The sequence below is a fragment of the Aulonocara stuartgranti genome, assembly GCF_965226115.1.
Source record: "Aulonocara stuartgranti genome assembly, chromosome: 6".
In the NCBI taxonomy this organism is placed as follows: domain Eukaryota; kingdom Metazoa; phylum Chordata; class Actinopteri; order Cichliformes; family Cichlidae; genus Aulonocara; species Aulonocara stuartgranti.
This window is the reverse complement of record NC_138944.1, coordinates 39,724,050-39,738,518: the sequence shown is the minus strand read 5'-3', so window position 1 is coordinate 39,738,518 and position 14,469 is coordinate 39,724,050. Positions and strand designations below refer to the sequence as shown.

General features: G+C 40.6%; 1 protein-coding gene across 2 annotated transcripts in view; it reads left to right on the top strand.

The window, feature by feature from the left end:
* Positions 1 to 8,422, top strand: part of usp34 (ubiquitin specific peptidase 34) — a 55,640-nt gene extending 47,218 nt beyond the window's left edge. For both annotated transcript variants that reach the window (XM_082535455.1, XM_082535454.1), the window contains exons 67-78: positions 496 to 653; positions 816 to 894; positions 1,220 to 1,346; positions 2,801 to 2,908; positions 3,548 to 3,652; positions 4,254 to 4,378; positions 4,502 to 4,625; positions 4,752 to 4,831; positions 4,962 to 5,102; positions 5,248 to 5,388; positions 5,479 to 5,635; positions 5,825 to 8,422. In XM_082535455.1, the coding sequence (XP_082391581.1) occupies positions 496 to 653; positions 816 to 894; positions 1,220 to 1,346; positions 2,801 to 2,908; positions 3,548 to 3,652; positions 4,254 to 4,378; positions 4,502 to 4,625; positions 4,752 to 4,831; positions 4,962 to 5,102; positions 5,248 to 5,388; positions 5,479 to 5,635; positions 5,825 to 6,564 (2,085 nt within the window). In that variant the 3' untranslated portion in view covers positions 6,565 to 8,422. The remainder of the gene's footprint in view (positions 1 to 495; positions 654 to 815; positions 895 to 1,219; positions 1,347 to 2,800; positions 2,909 to 3,547; positions 3,653 to 4,253; positions 4,379 to 4,501; positions 4,626 to 4,751; positions 4,832 to 4,961; positions 5,103 to 5,247; positions 5,389 to 5,478; positions 5,636 to 5,824) is intronic.
* The last annotated feature ends 6,047 nt before the right edge of the window (positions 8,423 to 14,469 follow it).

Below are 14,469 nucleotides of genomic sequence, written 5' to 3'. Positions count from 1 at the left end.
ATGCACCTGCTGTTTTCTTTGCAAATTTGCATCATAGGATTGTTTTTCGTTTTTCCTGCAGTATATAAAAATTGGTGTATCTCCAAAATAAAACTATGAAGACACTAAAAATAAATTTCTATTCTATTTTTTGCAACTTTTTTTGTATTTAAAGTTTTGAGGGATAAGCCTCTTAAATTTCTCCAAGTAGAAATATATGTAAAAAAAACAAAAACAATTTTCAATTTTTTTGTAGTTTATTGCACTTTTTTGCAATTAATGTAGTTACTATGGACTTAATGCAGACATATTATTAAAATCTGGGCTATAACAGTTGTATTGATGTATAGCAACTTGAAATGCTCCCAAAAATGGCACTACAGCATGTAAAAATATAAAGTAAGCTCTGGCGGACTTGGTTCTATGGTAGGTCTTAAAGGGTTAAAGATCTTGCCTTGGTTATGTTTATTTGTGATAATGTAAAAATCATAACCGCTGATGTGCTTCTCCCTGCAGGCAGTGGAGGAACTGTTCAATTTGATGCAGCTGTTTGTGGCGCAGCGAGCTGAGATGAGGGAAGAGGAAGTGGAGGACATTAAACAATTTAAGAAGACCACTATTAGCTGCTACCTCCGCTGTCTGGATGGGCGCTCCTGTTGGACCACACTTATCAGGTAAGAACACACACACACTTTTATCACTGAAGGTCTTGTGAAGCTTGTTTTTGTAACCTGGTGAAGATGTTTGTCACAGAAACTGTCCATTTTGTATCAGAGTTTGGAAAGTTTACTGACGTTACTTTCTAAGTTGACCTTTCTCTGTGCTGTTCCTCTCAGTGCCTTCAGAGTTCTGCTGGAGAATGACGAGGACCGACTGTTGGTAGTCTTCAACAGAGGACTTATCCTAATGACTGAGGTACAATCCAGGTCTCTTCTAAATATTACAAAAAGAATTGCTAAATTAAGCTATCGTCTCATCTTTCTATGCTGCCATAATCCAATTCATTTTCATGCATCATCTGCCTTTTTTGGCATTATATTTAAAACAGGCCAAAGGGAATCATTAATATCTGGATTTAAAAAGATAAAATTAAATATAGTATATTACAAGTGCATTTAAAATATGTATATGTACATGAAAATAAAATTTGCATTTCATTGCTTACTACATTTTTTTTTTTTTTTAACCCTTCCAAATCTAATAAGTAAAGCTATGTGCACTGTTTGTTTGTTCCCTGCAGTCCTTCAACACTCTGCACATGATGTACCATGAGGCGACAGCATGCCACGTCACTGGAGACTTGGTGGAGCTGCTCTCCATCTTTCTTTCTGTCCTCAAAGCCACCAGGCCATACCTGCAGCGCAAAGGTGTGCACCATCCCCTACTGTTTAACAGGGCGAACACATGTAATAGTAACACAGGTTAAACAGTTAAAACTAATAGTTTGTCCTTCCCACTGGCACCAGGTGCTTGCCCAAAGAAGGTTATGTGATTGTTGGGCGTTTTCTCTATAATTGCAGGATCTTTACAATATCAAGGCCCTTGAGGCCACTGCTGTTGTGATGTGGCGCTGTAAAATGAAACTGTAGTTAATGCAACATGTTAGCAAGAAGTTAGGCTCTGTAGGTGAATTCCAGTTTTCACTTGATAAGATAAGATAACCTTTATTAGTCCCACACGTGGGAAATTTGTTGATAGTACGTATGCAGAGCTAGAAGCTGTTTGTGGTTATTTTGCCAGATTTGAAATGGTGCAGCAGTGAGCTACACTGACTCGTAGCACAGGAGTGTCACTTTGGATCCGGTAGTTTTTTAGTCTTATTAATTGAAGTTGCTGTGCTCTTGTTCATAAAGAGGTGTGGTTAGTTGGATGATTGTTGTGCAATCACTACTTTGATTTTTGCCATTAAAAAGGAGATGACCATACTAAGACATAAAACCCCAGGACAGCATTACACTACAGAAGAGTTGATCTGTCTGGCATGAAGTAAATGAATGTGCAAAAAATGTGACCTTAGATGAGATGAGATAACCTTTATTGGTGGGAAATGTGTTTTGTTAAAGCAGAAAGTGGACAGTGCAAAGTTACATAGCAAAAATTAGAAAAACACTGGAATAGGATAAGAATCAACTGTACACAATAGAATAGAATAAAATACAAATGCTATGTACGACTGAGTATAATACAACGATGTCAGGAAAACAACGAATGCCTGAAACATATTTGGAGATGCACTGATTGCACTTTTCTTGGGCAGTTACTGCTGCAAATGTGAAATATTGTTTTCATAACAAAACTGAGCAGTGACTTTAGTATCTGCTCAACAAGTAGATACAAGTGAAACAAAAGTGCTCTGATACTGGAAAAAATGAGTTGCTGTACATCCTTCTTTATTTGACAGCTACAGATTCATATAGTAAATACAAATGTTAACTACTTGCATCATTTCACCAGACTTCACCGTTTTAATAGTCTTCATTTTTCTCATAACTGCTTTGGTTTTTTTCTTTTCTTCCATTGCTCATGCCGAGGCTGCTGGCTTACAGCTGGCTCTGATCTCTGGATAGCTTTAACTTCAGCCACTTTGTATTTTTAGCTCCTATAAAATGACAATTTTTTTGTGTTTAGAAATTATGATACACAAACTTTAACCAGTGAACATGAAATGTCCCTGAATCTGACTCTGAACATCCAAGAAGCAGCTCTGGTACAGTGTACCAACTCCATTGGTTACAAAGGGCTGTATTAGAGTAAAATATCTGCAGATGTGTGTTCTCGTATTTGTGCTGATCTTTTGTTTTTTCTCTCTCCTGTTACCCAGATGTGAAACAGGCTCTGATCCAGTGGCAGGAGAGGATTGACTTTGCCCACAAGCTTCTCACTCTGCTGAACTCTTATAGCCCACCTGAGCTCCGCAACGCCTGCTTGGGTAACACTCACCTTTGATAACCCACCAGCTAACATTCAAGTATATTAAGTTAGGTCAGATGTTTATATACACTTATTATGGACATGTATGTCCTGGTAATTTGGGGCTTTTAAACATTTATTTGAACTGTTCCTACAATGTGCTAACTTGATAAAGCCAAGTCCTGTGATCTCATTAGTGATTGTGATTGGCTACAACTGGTAGTTTGTCTTTGCCAGGATGATAAAGATTTGTTTGACAGCATTCATTGGACTCACCAATGCTCAGAACAATGGGAAAGTCCAAAGAGCTCAGCGTGGGAAGGAAAAACTACTGCGCTCCTTCTTAATCTTCACTAAGTGCTTGTTCACAGGGGATTGTCTGATTTTTGAAGGGTTTCTGCCTTACAATTTAAAGACCAGTGATCACATTGAATTGAGTATTATGAACACTTTTGACTCTGTGTGATTGTGTGTACATTTTTGGCAACTATTGTAGCCAAACTCTAGAAAACAGAAATCATCCTTTGTTCCAGCTGAGACAGAGTAGAATTTGGCTAGCAGAATACATATCTGCATCTCTCTAAAAATGTAACGGGTCAGATGTAGAAATAATTGGAAGTTTTAGAAAGTGTCCTGTAACGTGATGTTCTTGTTGCAGATGTGCTGAAGGAACTCGTTCTGCTGAGTCCTCATGACTTCCTGCACACTCTAGTCCCCTTCTTACAACACAACCACTGCACATACCACCACAGCAATATCCCCAGTAAGTCTTCTCCTCATTATTCATGTTGATTGTCCTCTTTTGGTTTGCATTCTTGTTTTATAGCTTAAAATGGATCCCCAAGAACATGGTAGCTTTGCATGATGCCGTTCATTGCTAGATGTCACAGCTTCTCCTTGAATGTTCTTTTTCTTTTTGACTGTTAGTCATTTTCATATCAGCTTTGTTTCCAAACCTTTTTCTATATTTTCTTTTCTTTTTTCAATTTTGATTTACTAGCATACGCACCGTGGTAACAACAAAATATTAATGGTAAACATCAGTATATGAGGCCTGTTGTCTCACAGTGACATCAAACGGTAACCAAAGAGTAGAACAGAGATTACTTACATGAACATTTGTCTCAGTGTTTGAAACTTGGGCCATTTTTAATGATAATCATCCACCGTTTGAACAGTACATATTTGACAAATATACTGTCTGATGTTCTTCAAGTTAAGCTTTTATAATCCAAAAGGTTTTTAAGTAAAACCTTCAGTGGTTTCGACTTTTAAAAATCTCTGGTTCATCTTTACTTAAACTCTTTCAGATTAAATTAAAAATCTGGCTTTCTTTTCACTGACTTTTAATTGTCCCTGTGCAGTGTCGTTTGGTCCTTACCTGCCATGCAGAGAGAACCTCAAACTTATGGGAGCCAAAAACAACATCCGACCTCCAAGACCGGAGCTGAACATGTGTCTGCTGCCTTCACTGGTGGAGAGCAGCAAGGTACGGTTATCTGTTCCTGCTCCAAATCGTTTTGTGTCAGCAGTAAAAGAAACCTCAACAGAAAACCTTCAGTACCTGCAGAGGCTTGGTGTTGGTGGTAATATTTGTTTGTGTCCATCTCAGGGTAAAGATGAGGTGTACGATCGAATGCTGCTGGATTATTTCCTGTCCTACCATAAGTTCATTCACTTGCTGTGTCGCGTTGCCATCAACTGTGAGAAATTCACAGATACACTTGTCAAGCTAAGTACGTGTTTGTATTTCCACTGTTATCATTATAGCATACTGATCAAACCGTAAATTGTCTGCAAGCACACATGAATTTGCACAGAAACATAGATGTTTCCATGTTAATGCTCTGCCTCCCTCTCAGGTGTGTTGATAGCGTATGAAGGACTTCCCCTCCATCTTGCGCTTTTCCCCAAACTGTGGACAGAGCTCTGTCAGTCACAGGTACAGCTGCGTTCCTCTGATTTCACTCATTTCAACCATTTTTAAGGTCAGGCCTTGTTAATAGACTCGGGCTCTTTGGATATGGACAGCAGCACAATGGTAAATCCTTCTCATCTCGCTCTTCTTTCAGTCTGTTATGGCTAAAACGTGTGTGAAGCTGCTCTGTGAAGACCCAGCCTTCAGCGAGTACATTAAATGTATCCTAATGGACGAGAGGACCTTTCTGAACAACAACGTGGCCTACACCTTCCTTAACTGCTTTTTGCACAAGGTATAAAAAGTTTCAGCTTTTCTTGTAGGAATCCTAAATAGTCACTACATTTGATCAAGGTTGTACCCAGTTTGTACTGATTGTCCAAATGATGTTGCATTTTAATTTGTAATTAAATAGAGAATAAAAATTTGTGTATGTGTAGGTCCAGGTTTTGTCTGGTCCCAGCTGCTCCAACCTCATTGGTGTTTTGGTGACAAACCTGCTGAGTGAACGGAGCAGTCTGCAGCCTGAACTGGCAGCTCATCGCCTGGAGCTTAACAAGACCAGCAGCCTGCTCAATGCTGTATGCATGCATGCACACACTCATAGAACAGTCCTCCTGATACATGGTGCCACTGTTTTCTCATTGTTTGATCTCTCTTCTCTTTGTCAGGACCTGAGGGCATTGATGTTGCTGTTGTCTGTGCAGCCTTCTCAGGCCATTGACCCAGCTTTCCTCCCAGCCCTGCAAGAGCTTCTGAGCTGCTGTCGTGCTTGTCTCCAGCAACGCAGCACTCTAGAGCTGGAGGCCAAAGACCACAAATGCAAAGGTATAACATGCCATTCAATCACTAAACCAAAACACAACCTCAATTTGAGCACATTTCTTTGGGTTGACCATTTAGGCAGAATAATCTGGAGTATGACTCAACAAAGTAGACTTTGTGAAAAATTTAAAGTCAGTGCTGTAAATGATGTAGAATAGTGGCTCCTTTCAGTAACAGTCTGTTTGTTGTCAGCTGAGGATGAAGGGGCGACCCCGGTGAAGCGGCGGAGGGTGAGCGGTGATGACGACAGAGCCGGAGATGGAGGAGCCCAGCTCTACGCCGCCTCCACCTCCTCTTCAACTCTTCCGCCCTGCAGTGATCCAAAGCCTGACCAACAGGAGGCGCTAACACCCACAAGCACCTCAGACACGGAAACACGAGATTCCTCATCACTGATCGACCCAGGCACTGAGCAGGATCCGCCCTCTCCTGACCCCATGCCCACCTCCTCTAGAAATCTGGACTCCTCTCCCAAAGAGGAAAAGATGGAGGGCTCTTCGTCGTCATCCTCCTCGTTTTCCTCCTCCTCCTCCTCCCTGCTGCAGGAGACGGGAGAGGGGTTTGTCCAGGGGGAGGAGCCTGAGCTGCAGCAACATGTGGTGCCACGCGAGGAGAACGACGAGGTGGGAGATCAACGGGAGGGGAGAAGGGATGAGGCCGTGTCTACCTGCTCAGAGGAGGTGAAGGAAGAGAAGGAGATGAGCTCTAAGACCAGCAGCAGCCCGGCCCCACCCCTTTCAGAGGATGCTGCTTTCCCATCAGGGCTGGTGGGGGAGGGTCCAGATGGCTGTGGCAGCCACTCCTCCTCCTCCTCACAGATGTTCCAGAGCGTTGGCCCCCCACCTGACACGCTGGACATGCTGTACAGGACGGTGGAAGCCACCATTGCCATTGTTACCAAACTTTCTATTAAAGGCCAGCCCTCTTCATGACATCATCAACTGACCACCGCCATATCTTGAATTCCCTCCCCCCCTTTTCTCTCTGCTATGGACGTCTGACTTCAGCTCAGAGGAAACAAACTTTCTCCTGTTCATTATGTTTCTTCTTCTTCTGCTGGTTTTGTGCTGCTGTTTGTTGCCTTCTGCCGATGTTCAGTCGGACGCTTTCTCCAGCTTCAGCGGCTCCCGCCGCTCTTTTCGCATTATAAGATTGCGACTCCACGCAGAGCCAACATCTCCTTTGAGAAATAAAGAAGAAAAGCAGAAAAAGTAGTACAGACTACAGCACATTTTTTTTAAAGGGTGGGTGGGTGAGTGGGCTTGGTGGGTTTTTTTTTTTTTGGTTTTTTTTCTTGGTGTGTTTTATACTGATTTTATTTGAGCTTTGCTGTAAAGGGGAAAGGTTTACAGAACTTTTGTCTCCTCTGTATGTAATTTAATTTTATTGCATTTTTACTGTGTATAAAAACAAACAAACAAAAAAAACAAAAAAAAAAGGTTGTCCTCTGTGCCAGTTTTGTACTTTATGAACAAGGCAAGAAAAGTTGCCTTGAGTTTTTCTGTGGTTTAATTATCCAGAAACTAAGTTTACCTGTAAATGAAGAGAACCACAAGAAACTTGATTCTGTAAAGAATCCTCTCTAGTCATTGCCTGAAGGTGTATATGAAAACCATAAATATATATAAATATATAGATATATATATATATAAAATATCTTTATATATATATATATATATAAAAGCGGTGCTTTATTTGACTGTGGTTGAAATAAAGCCCCCCTGTTGGACCAGCTGGAGCTTTTATTTTCTTTACTGAAGTACATTCCAATTTGTTTTGTTGTTTTTTTGTTTTTTGGCTTCTGCTGTGTTCTGGTTTTCCTCCTTTTATTTTATTAGAGATTAACTTAATAAAGACAGTTTTAATATGAAAAATTATGAACTAAAATTCTTCTCGAGCTGTGAGGTTTGATTTCTTGCCTTTGTTTGCTTTGCATCATATCCAAAATAAATGTAGCTCGTCAATTTCTTCAGGCTGTGCTCAGAATCTAGGCCTATGGCAAGCTCAACTGTGTGTTTATTATGCACGTACAGTAGTGGGGGTTAGGTTTGGGTTTGTTTTCTTCATAATTATTGTGATTTTGAAAAATTCACAATAATGTAGAAAACGGCAACCAAGCCACCAAAAAAATTGTGACCGCTTTCTTTAATGGCAAGTTGGGTTTGAGTCTGGCACCGTAACTGTACAAAGCCTTCAAAAAAAGAATTATTTATTCACATCAATACTTCGTTATTAAAGAATCACTGTGTCAATAGTGTACATTGTTAACATAGTTTAGGAGTTAACACATTTGTCTTGCACATAAAAGATAAAAAAAAAATGAAATTCAGCGGCTATTGCTAGTGTACTCATGCTGGTCCCAAATCCAGATTTAAAGGATGGTTGTGCCAAACTAAACATGCAGATCCATCTGCTGGGATCCTTTGAGAACCAAGGAAACAGCCAAAAGTACCTTTGTATGTAGTTATCTTGACTCCTAAAACTCAGAAAAGGCTTTTTTGTTTGTTTTGTTAAACTAACACTGTAGATGGTAGATGGTCTGATGACGAAGGATTTCTGCATTTGTTCTGAAAGGGGGAAAAGCTGGTAATCTTAGCTCACGACTAATCTGTTTTAAGAGAAAAAGTTTTGTTGATCTTTTCCTGAACTTCTCATCTAAAAGTATAATAAACTAAACATCTGCTTATAAGCAACTGTAGACTGATGTAGGGAAACTCGAAATGGATTTGGGATGGAAAACGGAACAAAAAACTTCATGTTAATATTCATTAAAGGGAAGTCACACAGGTGTATCTGTGTATTTCTTTCAAGTGATGTCGGCAGATTGTTGCTAACTGGCAAAAATGTTTAAATGTTTCCATCACCAATTTGACTTAATGACAATTTCACATATTGAACTGGAGAGTTTAACTGCTAAAACACTAAACCCTTCTGTACATTTTTTGTGTATGAAATGAACCAATTTATTAAACTTTATTGCTAAAGAAACGGACTCAAAAGTTGAGAGGAAGAAGGGCGAAGCATAGAAAAGTAATTTCAGATCAAATTTAAGCAACCGCACTCAAACATTCACGGTGAGGGGTAAAAGTACCCAGGCCCAACAGATTCTTTTGCCATATTCATGAGCTTTTTGGACATCTTTATGCATATTTTCTCTGCTTTGGGTTATATTACACAAATTGCTGCAGTCATCACAGTATAACACTACTACTACAGTTGTGGCCAAATGTTTTGAGAATGACAAAAATATTAGTTTTCACCAATTTTGCAACTTCAGTCTTTTTAGATCTTTGTGTCAGTTGTTTCTGTGATGTACTGAGGTATAATTACAAGCACGTGATAGGTTTCAAAGGCTTTTATTGACGATTACATCACATTTATGCAAAGAGTCAATACGTGCAGTGTTGACCTCTCCAATTCGCCCTGGCATGCTCCTTCGTGTTTCTTTGCAGGTAACCATGGTTAACAGGAACAACAAGGATCTTAGGCGTCACCCTTTTAACACATCTAATCTGCTATTCTAACTCAATCAGCTGACATAATGATCTCCAGCCTTGTGCTCATCAACATTCGAGATAACGAGAAGATTATTGAAATGATCTCAACGGGTCCTTTTATGGCAGCAATGAAATGCAGTGGAAATGGGTTTTTTCATGTCAAAGAAGGACTTTGCAATCCATCTGATCACTCTTCATAACATTCTGGAGTATCTGCAAATTGCTATAATCAAAACTGAAGCAGCAAACTTTGGAAAAACCAATATATGTGTCAATCTCAAAACATTTGGCCATGACTGTACACCACTCTGGATTCACAGTGGTTTATGCTTTTTGTAACTGGACACAATGATATCTCTAAAGTTTAAATGATTTGGTGTTGTACTGTGATGATCAAATGTTTGCTTCATTTTTTTTCGCAGCGCAATTTTGATTGGGTGGCCAGGAGAGTTGTATTCATTGAGATAAAGCTTTTCATGAATTAATACTTACCAATAAATAATTAGTTGATGCATTTTACAATGAAGACAGCATTTTTTATCCAAGTTTCTGAATGAAGAGTTACATCAAGGATGAGCCAGTTATTTAGGAGCTTCTTAATGTAATGCAGTAACATCCCAGTTTAATCCAGGGACAGGTTTTATTAACACCCTAACAGATGTTTGAGAGATATCTTTATCATTCTATGTATAAATGCGCCCCTAAATCTTTGCTAATCATTTACATAGTTTAGTTATTTTACTAATGTCTAAATAAAGAGAATTATAGTAAATTAAGCCATTAATGCATTTTTTACAGTACAAATAATTATTAATCCATACATGCTTTATTTTGATGAGCTCAACTCCTGGTCCTCCACAGCATTTACTTAAGCATAACTGGCATCTAGAAAGAAAAAAGAGAACAAACTCTTATCTCATATTAATTTGTTTCTCCTCACATTGTCCCACAGATGCTCCAAAGCTTCCCCACACACAGAGCAGTTCAGTGACTCTTTAGCAATACTAACAAAGCAGCTAATTATACCAGGTACAAGGAGAATGAAGACTTCAGCAGAAGCATCATGAGGAAACTTCACTGACTTCACACTTGACATAGTGGGAGTTATTATTGCAAAGCCCACAACATAAGAGGACATCTGACTGCTATGGCTAGTTAGTTTGACACTTTCTATCTAAACTGAAACTTTCACAATGTAAGAACAGGGATTTCTACCTGGCAACTAATCAATCAATCAATCAAAGCTTTATTCGCCACATGCAGGTTGCCCTGCAGTGAAATGGGACCCCCCCCCCACACACACACACACCTTACGCACACAACACAGACATCACATGGGGATACAGGTCGGAGATCGGTAGCGTTACAGAAAAACACTGAAATGTACACAACAATGGGAAAGTACAAGAGGAAAAAAAGAGACCTCTACTCATGCTGTGCTTCCATGGTAGGACAGCATGAGAACAGGAAACAAAAAAACTCCTCTGCACAAAAAGCACATAAATGTCCACAGCACAACATTGTGAAAGACATGACAAGCCACAGGATTGGGTGGGGGGTGAGGAGTAATCCGAAGCGAGCAGAGCAGCCGCCCTGCACAGCGCTACCATTCCAGCACGGCACACAGACCCGCCGTGTTCCCCCGCAGGAAACAAGCATCGAAGGCATTTGGAAAGGGAGGGGGATGAGTGTGTGCTTATCAGTGTAAGTGTATGTGTGTGCGTGTCCATAGTTCAGCTGAGACAGTGTCCTTCGCCCTGCCAGGCTAAGTAAACAGTCTACCAGCCAACCCAGGTGGCCTTGCATGGAATGGGAAGGAACAGACTAAACACAGTCGTTATCAGGGTGTTGTTTTTCGGCTCCAGCCTCGAGACCGCCACTGGCACCAAAGGGCTATCCGCATGAAGTGATGGTGCTTTTTACTTTAGTGCGAACAATTCAATTCAATTTTATTTATATAGCGCCAAATCACAACATAAGTCGCCTCAAGGCGCTTCATAGATACAGAGAAAAACCCAACAATCATATGACCCCCTATGAGCAGCACTTTGGCAACAGTGGGAAGGAAAAACTCCCTTTTAACAGGAAGAAACCTCCGGTAGAACCAGGCTCAGGGAGGGGCGGGGCCATCTGCTGCGACCGGTTGGGGTGAGAGAAGGAGACAGGACAAAGACATGCTGTGGAAGAGAGACAGAGGTTAATAACAGATATGATTCAATGCAGAGAGGTCTGTTAATACATACTGAGTGAGAAAGGTGACTGGAAAGGAAAAACTCAATGCATCATGGGAATCCCCCGGCAGCCTACGTCTATTGCAGCATAAATAAGCGAGGATTCAGGGTCACCTGGTCCAGCCCTAACTATATGCTTTAGCAAAAAGGAAAGTTTGAAGCCTAATCTTAAAGTAGAGATAGTGTCTGTCTCCTGAATCCAAACTGGAAGCTGGTTCCACAGAAGAGGGGCCTGAAAACTGAAGGCTCTGCCTCCCATTCTACTTTTAAATACTCTAGGAACAACAAGTAGGCCTGCAGAGCGAGAGCGAAGTGCTCTAATAGGGTGATATGGTACTACAAGGTCATTAAGATAAGATGGGGCCTGATTATTTAAGATCTTGTATGTGAGGAGCAGGATTTTGAATTCAATTCTGGATTTAACAGGAAGCCAATGAAGGGAAGCCAAAACAGGAGAAATCTGCTCTCTCTTTCTAGTCCCTGTCAGGACTCTTGCTGCAGCATTTTGGATTAGCTGAAGGCTTTTCAGGGAGTTTTTTGGACATCCTGATAATAATGAATTACAGTCGTCCAGCCTGGAAGTAATAAATGCATGAACTAGTTTTTCAGCGTCACTCTGAGACAGGATATTTCTAACTTTAGAGATGTTGCACAAATGGAAGAAAGCAGTCTTACATATTTGTTTAATATGTGCGTTGAAGGACATGTCCTGGTCAAAAATGACTCCAAGGTTCCTCACAGTGTTACTGGAGGCCAAGGTAATGCCATCCAGAGTAAGAATCTGGTTAGATACCATATTTCTAAGATTTTCAGGGCCGAGTACAATAACCTCAGTTTGATCTGAATTAAGAAGCAGAAAGTTAGCGGCCATCCAGGTCTTTATGTCTTTAAGACATTCCTGCAGTTTAACTAATTGGTGTGTGTTATCTGGCTTCATGGACAGATGGAGCTGGGTGTCATCTGCATCTGTAAATGTATGCTATGTCTTCTAATGATGCTGCCTAAGGGAAGCATGTATGATGTAAACAGAATTGGTCCTAGCACTGAACCCTGTGGAACTCCATAATTAACCTCAGTGTGTGAAGAGGACTCTCCATTTACATGCACAAACTGGAGTCTATTAGATAGATATGATACAAACCACTGCAGCACAGTACCTGTAATACCTACAGCATGTTCTAATCGCTCTAATAGGATATTATGGTCAACAGTATCGAACGCTGCACTGAGGTCTAGCAGGACAAGCACAGAGATGAGTCCACTGTCAGAGGCCATAAGAAGATCATTTGTAACCTTCACTAAAGCTGTTTCTGTTCTGTGCTGAGCTCTGAAACCTGACTGAAACTCTTCAAATAAGCCTCTGCAGATGATCTGTTAGCTGTTTGACAACTACTCTTTCAAGGATGTTTGATATGAAAGGAAGGTTGGAGATTGGCCTATAATTAGCTAAGACTGCTGGGTCTAGAGATGGCTTTTTGAGAACAGCTCATATGAATTTCAAAGCAGTTCTACAGTCCAACACTGGTCTCTCAATCTCCCGTTGGAGAGCTGCGAGCTTCTCCATACTTGCGTTCTGTGATGTTGTCATTTCTTGTGCTCAAGGAGCCGATTTCTGAGAACTCACGGCAGTGTGCCTCCCCGAGATGTCATCCAATTTGCGCCCAGAGATCTTATTCCGAGCGAGCCCCTCCGAGATGTCATCCAGTCTGCAGTCAGAGATCTTATTCTGAGTATTCACAGCAGCCGTAGCCTCTCCAAGATCTTATCCGTGCTGACTCAATGAGCCCATTTTGAGAAACTCACGCCTCTTCCCATCGTTTCAATCCCAGCGGGCAGCCTTGTGGGGGTTTGAACAGCCGGTTCTGCTTTCTTAATTCTTCGATAAGTCAGGGCCAAGCCAGCTCCAATCAGAACCCTGTTACCATGGTTCCGAATAGGTAGATATCTTCAGCACTCAGGCTCACCCGAGCCCAGACTTCTCGTTGAGAAAGGGGTGTCAATTGCATTTAGGGACCAGTTGATCCAATCCATAATTCCTCTTTTAGGTTTTAGAGAACAGACTGTGAGAGAGTGTGCCAGGGAAAAGTAACAACAAAAGGATAACAAAAAAGGATGTTGCTCATTTTAAGTCAATGAAAATAAATTATACAGTCATGTGAACTAACATACAAAGTCTGTGCCACCACAGCACCGCAAATAAAACTAATGTGTTGACCAAATTGTACATTACACAGATCTGCTGTGTGTGGTCTTATTTTTACTGAGTTCAGTCATAATGAAGATCATCAGGTTGACTCTGCTGGTCCTGATGCCGACAGTATAGTGATGTGTCGGTCACGAACGAAACGGCTCTTAGAGCCGGTCTTTGACGTGAACGACGCGAGCCGGCTCCTTATTGCAAGCCGTGGGTTTTTTTTCCTTCTCTCACCCTCTCTCTCTTTCTCTCTCTCGCACTTTTTTTCTGCTTCACTCAGCACGCGAGCCTTGTGCCTTGCGCTGTGCAGAGGGGGGCAGTAGTTACACTCGCAGTAGCACAGGAACAGAGGGATGATCTGATATCGTGGTGTTCAACAGTTACAGTAACTTTGATTATTTTTACTGTATATATTCTTATACTCTGCTTTAATCAGTGTGTGCCTTACTTGGATAAAACAAAATTCTCCATGAGCCTGTGCATATTTTCATTGCTGCTTTACTTCTGAACTCTGTTTACATAATGCATAGTGTTATTTAAAACAAATTCTACTATAATTTGATTCATTTTCCTATTCAAGAATTAGAACAGACAGAGTCGGCCCTCCCTGAGTCTCTTCATAGGCTTTTCTGTATGTCAGTGTCTCTTTATCTATTTGTATGTGCTCTGTCTGGTGTGAGTGTTTAAAAGGGAGCACTAAAACCTTTGCATATCTAGAATATTCTCGTTCAGAAAGGCTAAACTTTTCATAGCCAAAGTTTTGCATTTGTGTTATGAATAACTTTCAGAAAATAATAATCATTCTTGTAGTTTATTTCTGTACATCTTGTGCATACACCGAGTGCCTCTCAACTTTTATTCACTCTCATTTTCATTCATGTTCATTCATTAAAAAATAAAATATCAAGACAAGTG